Source organism: Carcharodon carcharias, chromosome 11 (genome assembly GCF_017639515.1).
Source record: "Carcharodon carcharias isolate sCarCar2 chromosome 11, sCarCar2.pri, whole genome shotgun sequence".
NCBI lineage: Eukaryota > Metazoa > Chordata > Chondrichthyes > Lamniformes > Lamnidae > Carcharodon > Carcharodon carcharias.
Genome location: NC_054477.1, coordinates 88,005,678 through 88,031,233, shown reverse-complemented (window position 1 = coordinate 88,031,233; position 25,556 = coordinate 88,005,678). Strand labels below are relative to the sequence as shown.

Below are 25,556 nucleotides of genomic sequence, written 5' to 3'. Positions count from 1 at the left end.
AATTTGCTATAAATATTTAACAGGATACCAGGGGAAATACTTTTATGTGTATCAATTTCATGGGTTACACAGAATGTATTCCCATTATGAAACAACCACATTACGTTTACCGATGATTAAAATATTTTCCAAACTACCCAGCCCTGATGGAACCCAATCAATTCTTTGTGGCACACTGTAATCTGATATGTGAACCGGGCAGATCTGGGACATTATTGTGGATTATCCAATGATTGGCTGGCTAGTTACTGGAACCTGGAGAAGCAGAGCAGTCACTGGGAGTGGGGATCCTTTCCACCTGGTTCCAGATAACCCTGCAAGTCAGTAGTTCAACTGTAAGGAGTTCCTGCTGAACAGGTAATGGAAAGTTTACCAGCGTGGGGTTTTACTTAGTTAAATCATGTCATTTAGGCACACATTTTGAGATAGATTTAATTTTCATTACCCAAGCAGTATCTCAGCATTGCTCAGGATCGAGGGGAGGCCCACGCCACAGGTCAGTGAGGACCGGGTGGGGTGGGGTGGATGGGGTCGCTGGGGAGGTAGTGGGGGGAAGGAAGAGAGTCGGCAGCAAAGCGAGGGATTGGCTGTCAGCAGCTGGCTCCCTTTTCACAACTCCCCTGCTTGCCACTGGTTGAATACCAGTCTACGAAAGCTCGTCATCCACGAGCCTTCCTACCTTGGACTTAAACAGGTGGAGGCGATAAGGCAGCAGGCACCCCACCCTGCACTCTCCTGTCTGGTTAAATGCCCCAGCCCCACCAAAACTCACCAAACCAAACTCACCACTGGAGGGCATTAAACCCACCCTGTAAGTGTGGATTTTTTGGTGGTTTGGTCTGGAAACTTTTAACCAAGGGTTTCAATTTTTGCAGACACCCAGCTGACAAAGAGAAATTTTAACGACATAATTTGTAAACCTCCTGTTATTCACAATGTGTATTATAAAGTGGTTTTGCGGGCTATATTTACAGGTTCACTGCTATATTTATAGTTGCAGCACTGTTCCAGAGTCCTCCTACAGGGAGTAATTTACTTAGGAAAGGTCAGAGCTTTATCTTTACTAAGATTATATAAAAAGCAAGATTACATAAAATACGAGTTGAATATTTGTTACTAAAAGTGAGTTATGAAAGCATTATCAAATATACCAAAGAAAGCCATATTCACAGTGCTTCAGTTTGAACCTCAAAATGGATCTCTGCTCCAGTAGGATATTTCCATTTTCTAAACCAGTCTTATTGGGGTTGCTAAATCAATGTTAATTGTACTGAATTATGGCGGTTTTGTATTGCTGAGAGTTGGGTTGGGATTAATCCAAATTTAGGACTCTTATTAGCATCAGATAATTTAATTCTGTCTGGATAATTCAAAGTCAAGACCAAAGGGTGAAGGGATATTACTCTCATCTACTGCACATTAAGACCTCTCAGTAATTTATAAAACAGTTCCATAATTTATACAATGAAATTGCATAATTCCAGTCTCTACTGTACTATAATATAAAACCTGACATGAAACAGTTGTAAAATATTGCCATGAAAATATGGGGCAATACCTTAGTTTGAAAATTTCTGATCCATGCATTGTGTTCTACCCCAGCACAGATCCTAACACATGGCTTACACACAAGATACTTGATCACTCAATAAGGAAGAGTAATTGAGGTTGTCTTCCTCGTTTTCATCCTTGATGTACCTTCTCCTAAGTGGCCTACAATCCAAGATGAAAAAGCTCCACCTGTCCTTTATGTAGGTTAGGGGAGAACCCCATTGGATGCAAGGACCCCCTCATTAACTCTTTGTCCAATGTTCAGAGCCAATATCATGGTATTTGTTGGGACTGTCTGGAGTGGGTTTAAAGCCAGTTCTTCTGATTCAAAAGCTTACCGCTGCTGAACCAGTGAGCACTCTATCCAGACACAAGTACCCTGCCGGATGTCATATTTTAGTCTTAGCTATCAGTCTGGAGTGGGGCTAGAACACTTCACCTTCTGACTCAGAAGGAGGAATCCAATGACGAAGCCAAAGGCTCACTCCTTTTGTAATGGCATTGCTGTTTAAACTGTGTGCAAAATTAAATTTGAAGCTTGCCTTCTGAAAGTCTGATAAACACTGACATAATGCATGACTTCCAATGTGACTTTTATGAACCAACTGTGCAAATGGCACCAACAGCTAGTGTTATGTGAGTCCCTCCTCTGAACTTATGAGACATGGCAGTTATTGAAAATGAACAATTAGATGGCAGGTTCCCTACGACACTATTTCAATGGCTACACTCTTAAGTCAGAATGTATAACTCGAACTCTTTAACTCAATAGAATCGAATTAACTACTAATAAATTTGAGCATCACAGGCCTTTGGGATGAGAGTCCAAGCACCCGGCACTGATAACTAGATGAGTCCTTCATTTAAAATTAAATAAAACTTTCAGGGAATTGACAGACGAAATCATAAATTTTATCTGCTTTTAATTAATTTAAATGTATCCAGGGAATTTTCTCAGCTGCCAATATCTGCCTCTTTCTCACCTTTGCAAACTATTACATGTCCTATACAAAACTCACATGACTCATGATTTTAACACAAGTTTATTTTCTAGCTGTTTAAATTCAATTAATGTCAATCTTAAGACATTTATTTCAAATGCAATTACTGTCAAAGTAGCCTTCCAGTCTGTTACTTCCCCAAAGCACTTGAACTATTGAGTTGTCAACACATCGGCTTGACTGTTCTATATAAAGGTTTCATTACATCATTCACGTTATTATGACAGTTTCAAACTTTTAATCAATAGCTTTCCTGCCAAGGGAGTCCACAGCTACAGTATAAGGAGCTAGATTAAATCTAAACTAGCAAGATTTCCCCAAAACAAAGGGTGCCACTTAGCAATGGAAAAATGTCAGTATAACTCAAGTCAGGTTCTGATCTGAAGCCAGCCCACAGCAATGAGACTCCTTTGGAGACACCATTACAGACTGCATTGTTGGAAGCTTAATCACAATTTTCTTTCAATCTTTTTAAAAAGTGGATATTTTCTCCTGTATTGCGAAAACAATTTTCCATCCAGGAGCAGGGCCTATGGGCGGAATTTTACCTAAACAGATCCACATGCCCTGGGGAGGGGGGGGTGGGGAGCCATTAGCGGGTGAGGAACCCATTTATTATTGAAGTGAGTTTTGCCGTGATTCTTTAACTCAGGCACAACATTTGTATCTTGCTTTGGGTTTCCTGAACATTTAGACGGAAAGGGTGGGTGGGTTGATGCATCACATCTATCAAAAGAAGGATTTCTAGTTAAAGGGGCCCCAGCAGGGGGTTAGAATGGCTGAACTGTACATTGATTCCTATGGTTTCAGCAACCACAGAAAGGAAACTTGGGAAGGCTGTTCCTTGGTTGGTGTTTCCTAAGGATAGAACAAAGAGGCCAGCCTTTCAAAGCAACCAGACGTGGATGGAAATGGCCAAGGAAGTGAACAACAGGCCCTGCAGATTGGTTGAAACAGGTGGCAAGGATATATTTAAGGGGAGAATGATACATACGTGAGGGAAAAGGTTTGGGAGCTGAGTGGCAAGGGTTACTTAGACTTGAAGATGCATAGACAAGTTGGATGGAATGGCCTGTTTGTGTTTTGTAGGTTCTAATTAATTCCATAGAGACTTCCAGACAAGGTGATGGGTTAGCACAATGATCACATAGCTGTCAAATAAAAAAGCAAGTTTGAAACAGCAATGGCATTTAAATTGATGTTTTCTCTGAAGTGAATTGAAACTATGGCTGGAATCTTTCATTCTGGAGTTTAAGTTCAGTGGCAGGCATGGAAGTGGGAGTGATTCCCACTGTGGAGTTGGATGGCATGTGCAAACTTGTGTTGTTCAACGCATTACATATGCATCCACAAGGAGCTGACCACATAGTCGGTACTGGAGATCTTCAAGCCACTGACTGGCCAGCACTCTCACAGGTAGGAAATTCAACCTGACCACAATGGAGACCCCGACAGCAACCAGATAATAATTAAAACAGAAAGTGCTGGAAAAACTCATCCAGTCTGGCAACATCTGTGGAGAGAAATAGTGTTAATGTTTTGAGTCCAATATGAGTCTCTTTCGGAAGAATCATATTGGACTCGAAACGTTAACTGTTTCTCTCTCCACAGATGCCACCAGACCCACTGAGTTTTTCCAGCACTTTCTGTTCGTATTTTAGATTTCTGCAGTCTTTTGCTTTTATAGCAAACAAATAAGTGTCTGACTGGCACTAAAACAGGTCGGTGGGGGCTCAAAATAGCCACAGTGGGGTTGCCACTGGCTCTTCAGCCAGTCGATGGGCCCACTGTTGCGAGCATTAAATTCCGCCCTATTAGTGTTTCTACTTGATGTTATTTTGCTGATTTGTATATCAAAAATGAAAACTTAAATGTTTTCAAGTATCTAAATGTTCTTTCAGCTTAATGATAGTTTCTGTATCTTTTAGAACTTAAGGGAAATAAAATAGCCTAAAACTAACTTTTAGGGAAATATTTCAAATACATTCATGACCCAAATCTGAACTCTGTCTCAAAAGCTGTCAGGCTGTATAATGTGAGGTCTGTTGATTGTTTGTCCTATGTTGTTGCCTTTGGTCATAGCTATTTTCTATCTATATTTTATCTTATTAGGTCAAACAAAACAAAATAATGCCAATAATAAAAGGACTGCTGCACATCATGCAAACCAGGCAGTGTTTTTTCATGTGCTGCAGCATGAAGAAACTAGAGAAACAAATGATTCTACACATTTTTTCCCCGATCTCCCCACCACAAGGCCTCCAACACTGTCCCGCTCCCCCCACTCAGGACCTGATCTCCTACCAGGATTGGCAGCCTCCTCTAGTAGACTGGCAATCCAAGCACCACCACAGCAACCAGGAGCATTCATCAACTGCAAGAGATTTCAATTTTTCAATGTTCAGCTGTTTGAAACCACAAGAAAATGTTCATGCAGCTCTATGCCAGAGTCCCTAGGAGCTGCCATGATGCTTTTGTACTGTGGCAGTGCAACAACCCCACCATGTTCATATCTGGAACCACCCTTAAATGTTAGCTGCTAGACAGCAAAGAATATTAATTTCAAACCAGACTGATGGTACCCATGAGAAATCCAACAAATGAATAATAATATTTTTACAGTACCAGTCATATGACAACCAGATGTGCCATTGAACCAGCTGTCAACATGCTCAAGGTGCTCTTCTGCTACCTGGATGGGTCTGGAGGTGCCCTTCAGCAGTCGTCATCAAGGGGTTCTAGGCTAATTGTTGTGTGCTGTGTTCTGCACAACAGTGGCCATGGGCTAGAGATGGAGGTGGATCAAACCATTCATCACTCATCATCTGATGATTTTCCAATGAAGAGGAGGAGAGCAAGGAGGACGAAGATGAAGATGGGCCACTAAAGCCAGACAATCCAATCACATTGCTTCTTGGGATGCCAGGAATGCCCTAATAGTTCGACGGTTCATTTAGTCACTCACATTCTTACATTCCCTGTCCCTCCTGCCCACTAATTCCACTGACACAAAGTAAGCAGCCATCTACCTATTGCCTATGCACCATCTGGTCTCAAAAGTATTTATGTCCTCATATTAATCATCAAACACTTGAAAACTTCAGTTGGCAGTCACCAGGCAAGAATAGTGAACGAGGGAAAGTGAAGCAATTTAATAAATTTTATGTGAATAAGTGAAACTTACTAACACAGCATTTTCATAAACACTCGTGTGCAGACACTCAGTGAACTGCAAAGCTTTTCAGTTCCTTTCCCTCCCACTCCTGCATCATGAGATCCCTGTGGCTTTAGTAGATGAGGACTGCTCTGTTCCTTGCTCTGACTTCTGAGACTCTCATGTCAATGACCTGTTGGTTTTGGACCCTGTCAGGGCCCTGCCAAAGATTGTTCCACCTATGCAGGGGCAGACTCAGCCATTGAGAGGAGGCAGCATGTTGAATACTGGTTGAAGGGAAATGCAATGTGTGGGATGTGGGAAAGCTGTGAATGGAGTTCCCACTTCCGTGTCTCTTTTTACCATCTTCCCTGTCATACGCACGTCCTATAACTGTAAAACTTATCAGGAAGAGGGGCACTACCTTTTTTTTAAAAAACAGCATTGTGGACTGGACAATTTACCTTAACAAAATTGACAACAGAGGATTAGGTGACTTTTTTAGTGGTTCTGTACAGACAAGAATTAACTCATGTCTGAACATGCCTTTATAAAGCCATTAAAATGTAAATGTCCTTGTGGAGGACCTTCAATTGAAGAGAATACAGGATGCAACAAGATCACTTGGAGAATTTACAGGTACTATTGTCTGGACAATTACAGAAACTCAAATATAATGGTCACCCTAGACTTTGTGTCTGCAAACTTGAAATCTACAAAGTGGGGTGTGAAGGAACCATTTTATCACAAGCAGGTTTGACCAGCCACCATTCATTGCCCATTGTGTGACATTGCCTTATGATGGTGAATCATTTGTGTGGCAATGGAATCCATCTATACTGTTATCACTTAACTGAAAAGGGCTGGAGATAGCCAATATCCTATTAATCCACAAATTCAGTTTGAGACCAATACTGACATAGGAAGAGATCTCACCGAGCAAAAGGAAGGAACCCTGCCTCAGAAAGAAAGTCAGCTCAGACAGTGAAGAGGAGCTAATTCATTTTACTTGTAAGACTATATTTCTTCATTAAACTAAGAGAGAATCCTTAAGGCCTGCAATGTTTTAATCTTAAGGACAGTTTAAAGAAGTGATCTGTTTCCCTGTTAGTAATTTAAGTGCATTTTTAGAAATCATCTTTCTGTGTCTGTGCGCTTGTGTGTGTGACTGTGCTTGTGTGTGTGACTGTGTGAATGAAGTATGGGTGTTGTATACATTTTTGGGTCTTGTGAAAAATAAATATTTATCCTTTCTTTTGATTCAAACTTACCAGAAAGCCTATTTTGTGTCTGTTCTTTAAAGTCACAGCACTCAAGGAGGTTAAAACACTCCTCTAAAATATATCTTGCTGCGGTCGACCAAGAGGTGAGAAAAGAGGGATTTTATCCCACATCTCTCCCCATCAGTAACATCCTTCACCTAGGCCAGTAGCATAACATGCCTACCACAGTGTGGGAAGATAGCCTGGAGCAGATTAGTGATGACTTGTAAGGTACCTCAGCTTTATTACTGGGCCCCAATGTTTTCATGCCTGACACTTCCATTCAGCAAGCAAGAAATCACAGTTGAATGTAGGGAGGTTGTGCAAACCCAGAAGTTAGATTGCACTGTTGTGACTGAAGTTCTGGTAGCTGTGAAGAAGATGATGACCCATAGCCCAAACAAACTAAGAATAGACGGATCTTCCTGGTCTATAAAGCTCATCTATATAGATCTTTGTGAAGTACTATGAGGTGAGCCAAATCTTCTGATTTTATAGAATTTCTGCTGCCACCAACCACAATGTCTTCCTCTTCGAGATACTGTCTAGGCCTTGGATGTTTCCATAGCAGCCTTCTGTGTCACTTCATATTTTAAGGATTAGATTGGGAGCAAGTTGTCCATTGTTGCAGCTCTCCTATTTAAACTTGGCTTACAGTCCTTTACAGGTAGCAACTTTCACCCCTGTCTCTAGTAACAGAGCATTACAGGTCCCATGTTGTTTATTGGTAATAAAAACGTAGAAACATACAAAAATTTATGGCACAGAGGAAGGCCACCAAGTCAGTGCCAGCTGAAAAAGAGTTGTCCAGCCTAATCCCACCTGCTAGCTCTTCACCTATCGCCCTGTAGGTTAAAGCACCACAAGTGCATATCCAAATATTTTTCAAATGTATTGAGCATTTCTGCCTCTACCACTGTTACAGGTAGTGAGTTTGAAATCCCCACCATCCTCTGGTTGAATAAATTACTCAACTCCCCCTAAACCTTCTAGTGATTACTTTAAATCTATGTCTCCTGGTTATTGACATTTCTGCTACTGGAAATTGCTGCTTCCTATCCATTCTATCTAGGCCCCTCATAATTTTATACATCTCAGTTAAAGATTCCCTCAGCCTTCTCTGCTCAGAAGAAATAAATTAAAAATCTCAGTCTGTACCTAACTGTGACTGCTTTCCACCTTTAGGAAAGGACATCTGTTCCTGTATTTCCTGTTCTAATATGCATTATTTTACATTTCACATTAATATCCATCTGCCATATGAATGTAGTACAGTGTATTTGTACAGTCCTGATATCAAAATCACTCTTTGCTTCAGGGAAGCAATTTCACTAATAATTTACTGGGTGTAATCTTAGTTTTATGCATTAATGGAAATACAAATTGGGAGTGAAGTAATATGGGCTGCCGATTTGCTTTCATTTGTTTTACATTGTGATTCAAAGTCAAAATTACCCAATTTGTGTTCAAAGATTGTCTGGTATTCCACAGATAAATGCTAAAATACAGACCCCAGTGTGAATTCCAATGAAGCTTGACAATTGCAGTTCAATTATTTAACTTATATAAACTGATAAAAATTGTGTATGAAGAAAATGCTGAATGTACAGTCAGTGAAGTTAGATGTTAAAACTGAGTCTGGAGAGCAGAGTCTAGGCTGACTGTAACTGTTCTGGCATTGTGCCTAGCTATGATCACTCTTCAGGTGAAGTCTATAGCTCTCCATGCACAACTGCGTTTTGCTTTTAAGAGCAGTGACAACAACGGTCAAACTGAATACTTGTAATTATTTGAGTTTCTCCAGCTGTAAGATATGGCTGATAGGAATACTAATGTGTATTCCTGTGCACTCACAATAATCAGTGTAAAAGCACAGCATAGATATCTAATTCAATGTGTCTGACATCAGGACATACAGGTGATACAGCTGCCTAGAATAACAAGACAATTACCCATTAACATCCACAGACTCGTCACATTGACACCACAGAAGGGAAAGAAAGGAAGAGGTTTTAAATGATCACTTATTAATTGAGTTCATACACTCAGTGATGCCAGCGGTGCCATTTTGGAACTCACCCTTCCAGCTAATGGACTCTTTTAACCACACATGGTTTCAGCAGCAGGGAGGACCCCTCACCAGTGTGATTTAATGGGATCATCAACTACTTTTGCTGATTGATTTCAATTGGTTGTTGCCGTGTTTATAAAAAATGTTGGAGGTTTGTACATTTATTTAAAGTTTCTGAAGCCTCCAGAGTTGTGTGGCAGGTGCTAAAGGCCTCGGCCCTGATTTTAAGGTTCTAGACAAGACACTTGCTCCCAGACATGGATGCAGTCAATTTTATCCCTCTTGGCCTGAAACATGAAGAAATAACAGAGACCACACAGAGGAGGACAAGCTGCTCAAGAAGGTGGAAGAGGAGTGGGAGAAGGGCTCTCAGCAGGAAGCCTTATTTGTCCAGGGCTTTCAGGGAGCATTTCTCCTTCCTTACACTCAGCGAGGAATAATATGTTAGATGCCTCTGCTTCACTAAGAAAGCTGCCACGTAGCACAACCAGAACTGCAGCATCAGAGAAGGGCCAAGATGCTATTGGCACTGGTTTTGAAGATGACTATAAAGCCATGAACATTTATGAGTGAAGCTCCTATCAGGCTAGAATAGATGATATTTGGGACATCTTGACATTCACCATCTACTATTGCAACCGCTGAGGCTCAGTAGGCAGAGAGCTGAATATATCCCATTATTTCTTGTCAAAGAAGTGAAGTAAGCATGTGGATTTGTGAGCATTGCAAGCCACCCATAGGGCAGGGTACTATCGACAATACACACATCACTTCGTGAACTCTGCATGTAAATTAGAATACATATCGCAATTGAAAGGGATTTGCTCCCTCTCTGGCCAGCCTATGTGCGACATCATGCAGGTCAATGTCCAGTACCCTAGTAGCAGCCATAATGTCTTCATTCTGTGGTTGCCTGCTGCCTTATCAGCATTTGTGCCAAAACAGAGGGTGACTAATGGGCAAGAAGGATTATCTGCTGACCACTTAGCTCATGACACACACACATGGGAAACATACACATGATGGAAGACATGATCCCTGAGACAGACCATTAGTGTGATTAAACAACACTCTTGCTGCCTGGACGGCTCCGGAGGAGCCTTGCCGTACTTGACAGAATGCATGCCAATATTCATAATAGTCTGCTGTGTGCTGAACCACCTCATCATGAGGGCACAGCCCTCGCCACCAGATGTTCACCATAAGATGAACATCTGAGAAGAAAGAGGAAGAGGTGAAGGAGGAAGAGAACAAGGAGGAGGAAGGGAGATGGCAACCAACAGATCCCTTTTCTGGCTGTATTGTCTATAATCGAGTAATCCGACTTTGGTACAAGTGAACGCAACCCAATTCCCCATTCACCAACAGTCCCATAGCTTACCCTCCCCTCTGTCATTGCATCACAGTGTTCTCTTGATCTTAATGCAAAAATAAAAGTCATCACAATATAAACATTCCAAACCAATTTATTCATCAAACCAACAATATTCCACATAAAAGTCAATTAATCACTCTTTTGCATTCTCTTAGTCCTTGTCTCCTGTGTGTCTTTGACTGTCTTAGTGCTCCTACACAATGTTACCCTAGTGGCTGCAGCTGAGATGATGGAAGGCTCCTGACTTTCAGAGGGGAAGACTACAGGTGGCCTTGCAGGATGACTTTAATCAACTGTGGCCCTAGAAATCCCGGCTTCTCAGCATGGGCAGCAGCAGTCTGGGATGGCTGACTAACGGTCAACAACAAAGGCACTGACATAGCCACAGTAATAGAAGGGCAAATGCTGTCATCCTGGCAGAATTTAAATTCAATTAATAAACTTTGGAACTGATAGCTAATCTCAGTATTGGTAACCATGGGCAGAATTATCCCCTCGGCGATTTGGGGGCGGAGCTCGCTCGCCGATGGGAAAATGACGCAGGATGATGTCAGGAGGAACCCCCGACATCATCCCGCCCAATTTAAATATTGAGGAAGGCAGGCAGACAGCTGTCCACCCACCGACCTGTCAATGGCCAAATAAGGTCATTGACAGGATAATTAAGCTTGTTAAATGCCCTGCCCATCCAATCTTAAGATTGGCGGGCAGGCCAAGAGCCCCAGCGGGCTTCTGATAATACATGAAACCTCATCCACCGGCAGGATGAGGTTTCATGTCCGTTTTTAAAAACTTCAATAAAGTTTATGTGCTTCTTATTAACATGTCCCGTCTCGTGTGACATTTTCACATGAGGGGGACATGTTAATAATTTTAATATTTCTCTATTTTTAAAGATTTTTATACTGTCAGTAATCTCCCAGACAGCACTTAGTCTCAGGGAGCAGTACCACACAGGAAGCGCATAGTGCTTCCTGTCGGGCAGGCCGCTGGGTGGGCCTTAATTGGCCCGCCCACTCAAATTCGCGGTGGGCCCAGTTTTGGCAGCGGAGTTCAGCTGCCCACCCGCTGCCAAGCCAGAGGAGCCCGCCTGCCCAACAAGGTAAAGATTCTGGCCCATGAAACTATCATTGATTATCATAAAAACCTATCTGGTTTACTAATGTCCTTCAGGGAAAGAAATCTGCCGTCTTTACCTGCTTTGGCCTACATGTGACTTCAGACCCACAGGAATGCTCTCTGAAATGACTTAGCAAGCCACTCGGTTCAAGGGCAGTTAGGGATGGGCAACAAATGCTGGCCTTGAAGCCCACATCCCACAAAAGATTACATTTTTTTTAAAATCTTGAGAGAAGAAACCACAGGCTCAGTCTCCACATTGCCATTGCTGCTTCTACCTCAGAAATCTTACTAATCTGTTGGAAGACAGATTGCTGGACTGCTTTGACACCATACAAGCCCCTTAAGCACTGGTATCCTCAGATATGATGGCAGCTGCCTGAGCATGTGTGGCAGCAATATGACCTTCCATGAATCCAGTTTGAACTTCCGTGGCAACACCCAAACGGTGGGTGGATTCTGCTTGTATTGCAATGGAAGCTGATACATCAATTATTAGATATTACAACATGGTTGGGCCCACAGTGTTATCATGAAGCTCACCATCACTTCCATGCTGGAGAGGATGGATTCTATGCAAAGCCTTGTGCCAAGTTGGTGGTGGACTCCACTATGCTCCTTGCCAGTGACCCTAGGATTTCTTCTAAGCATGCCAATGCATCAAGCATTTCAGCCTTCTTCTCTAGCCCACCCCAGTCCTCATCTGAGTCCTCTGCAGCAGAACTCATGTGCAACCTTACTCTCCAGCGAGCTGGCACTTGTGCTATCCTTGTCCTCTGCCCAGTATCTCACCACTTTCCAATTCCAGCTTCAATTTATCCTCTAAAGTGTCAGTGTCTGAGCTGGTGGCTATGTGTGATGTGCAAGTGATGGTGTTTCTTCCCCTTTTCAGTCCTCCTGATCTTCCATCTCTTGTTTTTCCACCATAGCCTGGCCAGGTGGAAGTTCTTAGGTATCTGAACGGAGAAAGACACAAGGATGGTTCTGTGGTGAGAGGAGTGGTGGAGGTGGCGGGGAATAGGGAAGCAAGAAGTGCATGCTTATATCTTGAACAAATTGTAAATCAAGGAGATTACACGATAACGGCGAAATGAGATTTATAAAGGAGGGTTAGGTATGAGCACACTATAATCTGTGATGCTTTCATCTCTGCTCTTAGTACAGTCTTAGCTATGGCCACTCCAATGATGGAGTAAACTTCATGTGTTTAAGGGCAGCCATGCCTATTTCCTGCCACCTAGCTTCTATTGCCTCCAGTTATCAGCCAACTTGTTTCGCAAGAGAGAGGGAGGTGTGTTAGTGAGTTTAGTGCAATGTTCTGGGTCATGTAGCTGTCATGTTTGAATAGCTGGCAGTGTGTATAAACTGTGAGATGTGGGCATGAGTCTTTCAGCAGTGGTAAGGCATGAGGGTGAAGTGAAGCTATGAATGCGAGTCATGTTTGATATTGTTGGTAGGAGAAGTGAAGGAGCTATGTGGTGAAATGAGTATACGAAGCAGAATATGAGGCTAAAAAGAGAAAATGCTGGAAATAGACAGCAGATCTGGTAGTATATGTCAAGAGAGAAAACAGAGTTAACATTCTAGGTCTGTGATCTTTCATTAGAACTAGGAAAAATTAGAAGTTTAAATTGGATTTGAACAACTGAAAGGGGAGGAGGGTGGTATAAAGAACAAAATGTCTGATAGGTATGAGGGTAGGAGAGATTAAATAACAAAAATGTTCTTGGTGCAAGGCCAAATGGAGTAGTAATGAGACACGTAAACAAACAAAAGAAATGTCCAGAGGATGTGTGAGTGACAGCAATATGTATGGCTGCCATCCAAAAGCAGAAAAAGGGAGGGAAAAAAAAAGAAAAAGCAGCAAAATAAAAGCTAACAAAATTGTGAAGAAAATATGGCCTAAAATTGTTGAACTTGTTGATTCCAGGAGGCTATAAAGTTTATACTAGTCACTGAACCTAGTGGTTCAATTGTAAGGATATGGCATTTGAAGATGCATTTACTGACCTTGATCACTGATGTGAGGTCATTAAGCCCATTGTGGTAATGCATCCAGGTCATCAGGACTACCCTGCATTGTTTGTGATGGCTTTAAGATCCCATTGCCTTTTCAAAATTATCTGGAGGGCCTCCTAGCCTCTGTAATTAGAGGACATGTTGCTCCTGTCCACCTTTTGCATCAAGATCGTCAGTGCTACACTGGTATGCCGCCAGCCCGATGCACCATTACTCTGTCTTCTTGCAGGTCAGACTCTCTTCCATAGCCACTTCCAGCACCTGCTCCAACCAGAATGTACCTTGCCTTTAAGAAGTACAGTCTGGCTTTAAGTAATGCAGGTTAATTTTATGGGGTGCTCATCTCGCATGAACTTGGGCCCCCTGCTGGAGCATGCAGCCACTCAACAGCATATCTAGTATTGGATTGCATGTTATTACTATTTAAATTAGCAGCACAAAGTTTGCAAACTGCCTGCATTGGAATGAATGGCTGCGGGTTAATCACATATCGCGATCCCTGTGCCCATTTTGAAGGCCAGCAAATTTTTCCCCCTTTCAGTCTGGACCTTGATTGCAGAATGGAGCCACTCAATAATTTAAATTATATAAGTTGGTAATAATTATGTGAGGGCAAGAAATTTCTTCTGTAGACATGCATGGCTGTATATTTGCTGAATTATTTTTAGGTATTGCATCATTCTGAAATTATGAATTTTCAAGTGCAAATTCTGATTCTTTAAATTATTCTGGTGAAATACTACTTGTAACCATGACAATCTGGTTATCTTGTTGCAATATAACATTCTAAAATATGATCCATAAATCAAAATTGCACCAATTAATCAGGTGGTGTCATGATGCCCCAATAAATTAGATCCTAGATTAGTGAATCATAGTGCTATTGGTGGCAGGGAGACAACTGTATGCCAGTTAGGCACTCTCAAACCCTCATCTATTTCTGTATTATTTTTCCATTCTGTTTTGCTCTATGCATTTGTTATACACTAGAGAAGACAAGATTGTTAAATTGGCAATGGGTTTCTATCATATTCTGGTTTTGTGAAGTAAAGCGACGGGAGACCCTTTCTATGAGAAACCCCTTTTCAGCTTCTTACTTAGTTGGTATTGGTATGATTGGGCCTAATGACCTTTTCTGTTCTTGAAATTTCCAACTTTCTAATGTAACAGTACCCCCTACTGCATCATCGTGGCATTTCAATGAATTTACTGATGTAGTGCATACAACAACTATGTTTTGCTGAGTTCATGTCCATTCAATTGAGACTGGGAAAAGCCAGTTCACGTTGCACCTTTGTATGCAGAAAGATATCACTAATCCCAGAGATCAAAGGTTACAGGTCCTTTATTTGTAATGTGCTGTATTTACATAGATTAGCACCTAATTAGGTGAATTTTAAAACTGCAATAATATTGGGTTCATTTCAAACTCACAAATAGTGAGGTAAATAGAAGAATCACCACACTTCACAACACCGCATATACTGAACTTTACAGCCCTTCCACCCCAATCGCCAACTCCCCATCACCTGGATGCAGCAAGTAGTAAGTGGGTGGGACCTGTAAAATCGGGCACCACGCTAGCAGCACCATTTCCAATGCCCAACCCTTGCCGCAATTTTACCAGCAACTGAGGAGGTAACAGAAGGCCCACTCGCCTATGGACCAATTGAGGCCTTTAAATGGTTAATTAATAATCACTTAAGGGCCTTCTCCCACCACTACAGGTATTTTACCCAAAGTGAGGGAGGTCAGCATCAACTATCCAGCCTGTCCAGTGAAACATGACAGGCTGGTGGTCAAACAAAGTTGAGGGGATGTGCCTCCTTTTCAGGCACCCTGTGCCAATTGGAGGGCCCCAAGGTATTCTTTGTCTCAATTTGCTCTGTCTACCTCAGCCTCCCACCTACCTCGCCCAATGTTTCTTAGATTCAGTAACAGCAAAAGTAAATCCATAAAGTATCTGCATATCAGTTCACCACAAGCTTCTGCTTAAATCTGACATTTCCTAGCTCCTAAACTCTCTATTCTTCAAGACCTCAGACAAGGGACTTGAATAATTAGAATTTTGCCGACAATAGGGAATGCAACCAGCATAAACAACATTTGATTTCCACTTTGAACAGTTACTAGATCATTTGGTGTAGCATTGAACAAATTTAAATTATTTCCAGGCATAATTTCCCAACTTCACACATTCCACCCGCAGCCTTGCCTGTCAGGAACTTGTAGTAGAAATTCAAGCATATGCTGTGCACACACTGTATTTTGTGCATTAGATGCGAGTGGTCCAAAGCAGGCAGTGCATTCCCAAATTTCTAAAATACACTCCCAGTGGGCAAGTCTCCCCCTAAGAGGATTAGGTTATATTTATGTTGAACATTGTCTATAGAAGCTGAAGTTAATTGGATCTAGGTGTTGCCCGAAGGATTTCAGCAATGTTCTGGGCCTGAGCTGACTGATCTCTAATAACCAAAGCCATCTTCCTTTGTGTTGGACATAACTCCAACCAGCGGAAAATTTCTCCCTTGAACCCCATTGATTTCAGTTTTTCTAGGGTTCCTTGGTATTATACTTTGTCAAATACTGTCTTGATGTCACTCTCACCTCATCTCTGAAACTCAGCCCTTGATGGTTGTGTTGCTTGCCTGGTGCTAGGGTTAGGAACATTCTCTTCAAGTTGGAGAGGAACTTGTCGTGGTCCATGTCAGTACCAATGACATATTTAGGACTGAAAAAGAGATTCTGCAGAGGGAGTATAGCAGCCAGGGGCCAAATTTAAAAGTAGAACCACAAAGATAATCTTTGGATTACTACCAGAGGCATTAGCAAATTGGCAAAGAATAAATAAGTCCTCATTTTCCTACAGGTATAAGTTTTTTCCAAAATTAATTCACTATGAAGTATTTTCTAACTAAACTTGATTTCCAAATGTTTAACAGTTAAATTAATGAAAGTTGACTTTGACAATTACATGAAATAAGATGATGAATGATAGAAAAAGTTAAAGACCGATTGTCAGTAATTATTAGCAAATTATTAGCAACATGTATAATAAAGCCATAAAAAAGCAAACAAATCACTGGGATCAATTTCTAGAATTGAAAAGCAGAGAAGTTATGTTATACTCATCTGTCTACCTGACAATGTGGAAAATTGCAGGTATGGCCTGTCTGCAAAAAGCAGGACAAATCCAATCCAGCCAATTACCAACCCAGCAGCTTCCTCTCAATCTTCAGCAAACTGATGGAAGGCGTCGTTGAGTGCTATCAAATGGCACTTGCTCAGCAATAATCTGCTCACTGATGGTCAGTTTGGGTTCCGTCAAGGCCACTCGGCTCCTAATCTCATTACAGCCTTGGCCCAAACATGGACTAAACAGCTGAATTCCCAAGGTGAGGTAAGAGTGAATGTATTTGGCATCAAGGCAACATTTGATTGAGTGTGGCATCTAAGAGCCTTGGCAAAACTGAAGTCAATGGGAATCAGGGGGAAAGCTCTTCAATGGTTTGAGTCATACCTAGACCAAAGGAAGATGTCTGTGGTTTTTGGAGTTCAATCATCTCATGGAATGTTGGTGTTTATTGCAAGGGGAATGGAATATAAAAGTAGGGAAGTTTTACTGCAACTGTACAGGGCATTGGAGATTAACTTTTTTTTCTCTCAGTGGGTTATTAGTCTTCCCCAAAAAGTAGTTGAGGCTGGGTCATTGAATTTATTTAAGGATGCGTTCATTAGATTTTTGTTAAAACAAGGGAGTCAAGGGTTATGATGAGCAGACAGGAAAATGGAATTGAGACCACAATCAGATCAGCTCTGATCTTATTGAATTTTCTTATGTCGCTGCAGGAATTCCTCAGGGTAGTGTCCTAAATCGCAACCGCCTTCAGCTGCTTCATCAATGACTTTCCCTCTATCATAGGGTCAGAAGTAGGATATTCATTTATGATTGCCCCATGTTCAGTGCCATTTCCAATTCCTCAGATCCTGAAGCAATCCATACCAATATGCAGCAAGACCTGAATAACTTTCAGGCTTGGATGGATAAGGGGCAAGTAACATTCACGTCACACAAGTGCCAGGCAATGACCATCTCCAACAAGAGAGAATCCAACCATTCCTCTCCCACCGTTGACATTCAATGGCATTACCACCATTGAATTTCCCACTACCCACTATCAACATCCTGGGGGTAACCATCAAACAGAAACTGAACTGGATCAGCAATAAAAATACTGTAGCTACAGGAGCAGGTCAGAGACAGGGAATTCTTAGACTTGTAACACATCTCCTGACTCCCCAAAGTCTGTCCACCATCTACAAAGCAAAGTCAGGAGTGTGATGGAATACTCTTCATGTACCTGGACGAGTACAGCTCTAACAATAAGACAAAGCAGTCCACTTGATCGGCAACTATTCATCACCTTCAACATTCACTTCCTCCACCATCGGCGTTCCAGCAGAAAACAGCGTATATGGGGGCCAGGCAATTTAAACCTGGACAGTTTTGGCTCTGCTGCTGCTTGGCTGATGGAAGATGGCAGACATCAGCAGGCTGCTAGCCTGGAGTCCTGTTTGTCTTCTGAGGTTAAACAGCGACTGAAGATAGAGCTCAAAAGCTGTATAATAAAGCAGTTAAACAGTTCAAGTCTCAGTCATGTGACAGGGTGGTTTTGGGTCGAACCATTCCGCTAACCCATTGTATTTTAACCTTGTTAAAACCCATTGTATTTTGAGCAGGTAGCTGGAGCCATTAGCACAAGGTTGGAGATGAGGAGTCACAAATAGCTCTGTCTTTGTCCAGAGTTGGCTGGGGCAAACATCTTGCCTACTAGGCTTTTGTGTTAGCTTGGCTGGAATGTTCATACAATGCTTGGGTGTCACCTTTCAGGAGGGTGATGAATTAGCCTTTGTCAATTGGAACTGCTCAGAATTTTCCAGAACCACCAGTATATGACCAGCTGTGGCCATTTTATCAGTACAGCAATTCGCCCATTTTGAAAATACAGTATTTAAGCAAGAGAATATGGAAGAGAAACAAACTTTTCGGTTTTTTTTCATGACTTCTTGCCATGACAAGGGTATAGACTATTATCATCTTCTTTGTTTATAGAATCAATGCTGAAGTATTCTTTTGATTTGCCTGGCAGCTTCTCTAATACTTCTTCAGACAAATCCAAACAATCACTCCAGTTGGCATAACTTTGTTCTTGGCCCCCACCCCTTACTGTCTATTGTTTTGTTTCTCCACCAACAACTCCACCATGCCATTGACACCATCACCAACTGTTAACAGCCGCATTCACATCACGTGCTCTAGTCTGCCACACACCCCACATGCCTCTGCCTGCACCAGACACTGCCCACTAAATAAACCCACCGAAAGGCACATCACTTAAACTGACCAAACAAAGCAATCTAGACGGACAAAAATTGAGTATTATTATTATATGTTAGAAATATAGAAACATAGATTCATGGCACAGAAGGAAGCCATTCAGCCTCTCATATCTGTACCAACTGAAAAAGAACTATCTAGCATAATTCCACTTCCTAGCTCTTGGTCCAAAACTCTGTAGACTATGGCACCTCAAGTGCATATCCTTTAAGGATCCTTTCAGGCAAATCCCCACCATCCTCTGGATGAAAAAACTTATTGCTCAACTCACCCCTAATCCTTGTACTAATTTACTTAAGCCTACGCCCCCTGGCTATTGTCCTCTCTACAAATGGAAATTGGTGCTTCCTATCCACTCTATTTAGGCCCCTAATAACTTCATGCACCTCAGTTAAATGTCCCCTCAGCCTCCTCCAAAGAAACCAACCCTAGCCTATCCAATCTTTCCTCAGTTAAAATTCTCAATTCCTGGCAGATTCCTTGAAAATCTCTTCAGTACCCTTTCTAATGCACTCACAACCTTCCTATAATGCGGTGACCAGAACTGTATGCAGTACTCTAGCTGCGGTCCAACTAGTGTTTTATACAGTTCTAGCACAACCTCCCAGTTCTCTGGACCTCAGCCAATAAATTCTGTCCTGCTATCTTCAGGGATCAGTGGACATGCAGTCCAAGGTTCTTCGGTTTCTCTACACTTCTCAGAATCCTACCCTTATTGTGTATTGCTTTTACCTTTTTATCTTCCCCAAATGTATTACCTCACACTTCTTCCGGTCAAATTCTATTTGCTTTTTTCAGCCCATTTGACCAATCCATTGATATCTTCCTGAAGTCTACAGCTTTCCTCCTCACTTTCAACCACATGGCCAATTTTCATATTAGCTGAAAACTTCTGAATCATGTTCCCTACATTTAAATCTAAATAATTAATATATATATCATGAGCAGAATGGGACCCAGTAGTGAGCCCTGCAGGACCAGTAGAAACAGCCTTCCAATCAAAAGAAAAGTCAACCATAATCCTTTGCTTCCCACCAACTTGCCACTTTTGCTCTAATCCCATGAGCTTTTAACTTTCTGATCAGTCTACCACGTGGAACCTTGTCAAATGCTTTGTTGAAATCCATGTAGACTATATCAAACACACTAACCAAATCAAACCTCGTTAACTCCTCAAAAAATTCAGCCAAGTTAGTCAAACAAACCCTTTCCATAACAAATTTATACTGATCATCTTTGCTTAATCCATGCCTTTCTAAATGAAGATTTATACTGTTTCTCTGAATTTTTTCCAATAATTTGTCTATCAATGAGGTTAGGTTGGCTGGCCTGCCATTGCTCAGGCTATTCCTTCCTCCATTTTTAAGCAGTGGTGCAACATTAGCAGTCACCCATTCCCCTTTAGTCAGAGAGAATTGGAAAATGATGGTCAGAGATTCCATTATTTCTTCCCTTGCTTCCCTTAGCAGCCTGTGACCTAGTTCATCCGGTTGTGGTGATATATCCATTTTCAAGGATGCTAAATACCTTTGTAATACCTCCCTTACCATATTTATCCACCAATACTCCTTATAAACTACAATGTCTGCTTAGTTCCCATCCCCTCCCTCTTTTGTGTAAATAGGACACAAACTATTCATTAAGAACCATGTGTTCAAACTCCATCCACAAATTACCTTTTTGTTCTCTAATTGCCCTACTCTTTGCTTAATTATTCTCTCACATTTTTATAGATTTATAAAACACCTTATTGGTTTTATTTGATTTAGCTTGCCAAGATATTTTCATGCCCTCTCTTTGCTTTGCTAAGTTCCTTTTCACTTTTACCCTTGTAATTTATTCACTCTTCTAGGCTTTCCGCCATATTAGATTTTGACATCTGACTAAGTTTTCTTTTTCCACCTTACCTACACTGTATATTCTTTGACATCCAGGGAGGTGTAGATTTGGGAGTACTACCATTTTTCTCTATATTCCTTATTTGTTGTGAACCTTATTTAGTTCATTGAATGACTCCCACCGTTCTGACAATGATTTACCTTCCATTTTGCCGAATCATGGGGAAAATTTTCTCCCTGTCAGGCTGGCTGGTTGAGAGTGAGGCCAATCGCCGCCCGCGATCAGCTGCGCATCGAGATTTTGCACTCAGTGCTACCTGTGCGGGCGGAGGGAGGAGGGAGAGTCGGGGCCTGCACTCTTTCACACATGTGCGTGAAAGAGCACAGAAATCTCCCTAAGGCACGGAGATGCCTCAGGGAGATTAAGATCAAAATGAAAGTTAGAAAGAAAGAAAGAATAAAATGATTCAGACATGTTTCCTCATGTGACAGTTCCACATGAGCTGGGACATATTTATCAACTGTCAAAAAAAAATTTATTTATTCAATAAAACCTTCATGAAACCTCATCCCGCCTGTGAATGAGGTTTCATGCAAAACCCGAAGGCCGCTTAGGCTCTTCGCCTGTCTGCCAAATTAAGGTTGGATGGACAGCCCTGTCAATTTGTTTAATTGGTTTATTAGTGGCCTTAACAGGCCTTTGACAGTTCGGCAGGCGAGCAGCCGACTCCTGTGCGCACCCGCAAAATGAAAGATCGAAATGACACATGGTGACGCACGCCTGACGTCACCGCGCTTCATTTAACACGTTGGTGTGCGGGGCCTGCCCTCACACACCGAAGAGAAAATTCTGCCCCATATCTCAGTTTGTCAAGTTGGCTTTTCTACAATTTAAAACTTTTACACTTGGCCTACATTTACCCTTTTCCATAACTACTCTCAAAGTATCTGAATTAAGATTACTACCACTAAACTGCTCTCTCACTGATACCCCTTCCACATGCCTAAATTCATTCCCTAAAGCTAAGTCCAGAACTTCCCCTTCTTTTACTGGGTTTGCTATGTATTGGCTAAAAAAGTTCTCCTGAATGCATTTTAAGAACTCCGTGGCCTCTTTACCTTTTTACACGGAATTTATCCTAGTTAAAGTGTGATTGAAAATAGGCTGAAACCTTTGTAACTATGTTCAGCTATAAGTGCTGAGTGAATGATTTGACTCAGCCTACTCCTGTGGTCCCCACCATCGCAGAAGCCAGTCTTAAGCCAGTAATTCTCTCCACATTATAAAAAGAAATGGCTGAGCACACTGGATGCAGCAAAGGCCGTTGGCCACAATAGCCTCCCAGCTGCAACGCTGAAGACGTTTGTCAGAACGAGACACACCTCTGTTCCAGCAGAACTACAACACTGGCATCTTCCCAACAACATGGAAAAAAGCCCAGGTATGCCTGTATACAAAAAACATGAAAAGTCCAAGCTGACCAATAACGGCCCATTAGCCCACTTTCAATAATCAGCAAAATGACAGAAGAGATTTTGACAGTACTATCAAGTGACAGATATGCATAAATTGAAGCCCATGGAATAATAGGGAAAGTGACAGGATACAAAGTTGGCTGAGTGACAGGAAACAAAGAATAGTGGTGAATTTTGTTTTGGACTGAAGGAAATTATACAGTGGGGTTCTCTAGGCATCAGTACTAGGACCACCACTTTTCTTGATATGTATTTCTTGGGTAAATATAGAGAAACTGGTCTCTGGCAGAAGGGTCAAGAATCAGCGGACATCGATTTAAGGTAGTTGGCAAAAGAATCAATGGAAATATGAGGAAAGACTTTTCATGCAGTGAATGGTTCAGATCTGCAATGCATCTGAGAGTGTGGTGGAGGCAGATTCAATCGGGGCTTTCAGATGGGGAGTGACTAAGTATCCAAAGAGAAAATAATTCCAGGGCTAGAGGGAAAGGGTGGGGGAATGGGATTAACTGATTTACTCTTGCAGAAAGAAGGCGTGAACATGATGGGCCAAATGGCCTCCTTCTGTACTGTAACCATTCTATGATTTTATAACATTAAGGTCGTTGAAATCCTTTACTATTACTTTTGTTTTTATGGGCAAAAAACCTTTGCTCGGCGGGCAGGCATGCGCCCGACCTGCTCGAGTTTGAAATGACATGCGTTGATGTTGGCCGAGCGTGCCGACATCAACATGCAGTCATGCGATAGTTCAGTCGGTGGGTGCGTGCTGGAGTTGACAAATAAAAGGCCTGTTAAGGCCATTAAATAATCAATTAACCTAAACTTTTCGCTGCCCGCCAACTGTTATGAAAAGGCCAAGTGGCCTTTGCAATTTTTTGGAAATCTCATCCATGGGTAGGATGAGGTTTCCAAAAGCAAATAAAAATAAAATAAAAGTTTTACAATTGAATTAATAACATGTCCCTGTTCATGTGACAGAGTCACATGGGGGGATATGTTTTATTACATTTTTATTTTATTTTCTTTTTTTAACAATGCTTCATCTCCCTGAGGCTGCTCTGTGCCTCAGGGAGACTATGAAGCACTCATCTGCACTCATGGGCAAAGTTCGCACTCGGCCACTCGCCCTCCTACCCGCACCGTGCACACTCAGGACTGAACGCTGCTGCTCATGTTTCATGCTGGGCGGGCCTTAATTGCCCCGCCGGTGTAAAATCACGGCCCCGTGCCGATCGCGAGTAGCAGTAGGCTTCCCAACTGCCTCTGCTGAGCCCGCCTGCCAATGGCAAAATTCTGCCCCTTTTAAAAAAAAATTTCTTTCATGGGATGTGGGCATCGCTGGCTAAGCCAGCATTAACTGCCCATCTCTATTTGCCCTTGAGAAGGTGGTGATGAGCTGCCTCCTTTGTGGTGTAGGTACGCCCACAGTGCTGTTAGGGAGAAAGTTCCAAGATTTTAATCCAGCGATTTTGACCTTGCACTTCTCAGCAATTTGCCTACATATGTGCTCTTCTATCTCCCGGTGACTGTTTGAGGGTCTATAGTATCCTCCCAGCAATGTGATTCCCTCTTTTTTGCTTCTTGCTTCAACACACACAGTTTCATTTGATGCTCCATCTAGCATATCATCTGTCTTCACAGCAGTGATTATTTCTTTTTCCTTGCATTGAATTATATACTACTAATCACTGAACAATTTCTTTGTTGTCTATTTCATAGCTTTTGTTTCCTTGACCTTCCATGCTCACTTACTAATTTTTTTGCCTTCTATTTCCAGCTTTGCTTCTTTCCCTTCTGCATCTATACTTAGGTTCCCATACTCCTGCCAAGCTAATTTACACTCTCCATGACAGCATTGGCAAAACTCCCTGCCAAGATTTGGTCCTAAATCATTTGAGGTGCAACCTGTCTGGCTTGTATAGGTCCCACCTCCTCCACAAGTCCCAATGCCTCAGGAATCCAACACCTTCTTTCTTGCACCATCTCTGCAGCCATGCACTACCATCCTATTTTTGTACTCACTAGCATGTGGCCCTGGAGTAATTGGGAGATTACTACCTTCGAGGTCCTTATTGGGTGAATTGAAGATACAGAAATTTGTAGCATTTTGGCCAAAGGGAGAAAAAGTTATCCTTGCTAACTCAGAGAAGAATTAAAAAAAAATACAGCAAACCCCCTGATACATTTTGTAAAAAAAAGGATGTCTACTCATCACTAAAATTCTTTTTTATCTTTTGAATCTATTTCCAGCTCAAATGGAAAATCTGTAACCTGGGCTCAAAATGAACGCACTTCTCGAGGTCATCATCTGTGGAAGAGGCTTTCTGTCCACATAAAGAAGAAGGATAATACCTCTAAACAATCTGCTCTCATTAAACCTTTTTCCAAGAGCTCTGAGAGTCGGCACAGCAGCCACAGCTATCCAGAAGCAAATATCAAAGGCCTGTATGATGTTTCTGAGGCAGAGGAGCACTATCCAGTCCAGTATGTACCACAGACACCATCACCCATCAGTATCGTGAGCCACAGAGCTGGATCTGTCAGCCGAGCTGAGAATGACATGCCAACATTCCAGTCTGAGCACGCCCAGAGAAGCAGCTCTTCCCAAGGTTCTTTGATGGAGCAGATCAGCAGTGTGGTGAACCGCTTCACAGCCAATATCAGTGAGCTGAATTCCATGATGCTTTCATCAGCTCCTTCAGGGGTCATAGGGGCATCTCCAATCTGTTCATCATACCTGCTCCCTAAGGAGATACAGCTGCCCACACCCATCACAACATTTGCAGATATCCAGCCTCTTCCAGCTATTGAGGTAAATGGACGATCACAGTCTGCAAGTGGTGTTTCAAACACAAGCGTCAAAGATGGCACTTCGGAGACTTCAGTGGTTAAAACAGACTTTGAGGAGCTTGTAGCTCTTACTCCTCCCTCACCTTTCAGAGACTCTGTCGATTCAGGGAGTGGTTCACCGAACTCTCCTGTGTCAGAATCAGCACTTTGCATCCCTTCATCCCCTAGATATGACACTCTTGTTCTGCGTGACTATACTCAAAGCTCTTCATCTCTGTGAATGTATTATGTATGTTGATCTAAAAGTGAGCTGAAGTAATAAGAAATCTGCAAACTTTCATCAATTTTAACCCAAGCATAATTTGTTTTATTCATGTCAACAAATACTGGCATAGATTCTGCATAGTTGAAGATGGGATTACGCTGAATGTTGGAATCAAAATGAATTCCACAAGCAGTTTGAGAACAACCTTTTGATAGAAAATTGTCTGCTAGTGGC

General features: G+C 42.0%; 1 protein-coding gene across 1 annotated transcript in view; it reads left to right on the top strand.

Annotated features, from left to right (window-relative positions):
* The window catches only part of grm5b (glutamate receptor, metabotropic 5b), a 700,030-nt gene extending 674,693 nt beyond the window's left edge, over positions 1 to 25,337 (top strand). The window contains exon 8 of the mRNA XM_041199276.1: positions 24,518 to 25,337. Coding sequence (XP_041055210.1) covers positions 24,518 to 25,337 — 820 coding nt within the window. The remainder of the gene's footprint in view (positions 1 to 24,517) is intronic.
* The last annotated feature ends 219 nt before the right edge of the window (positions 25,338 to 25,556 follow it).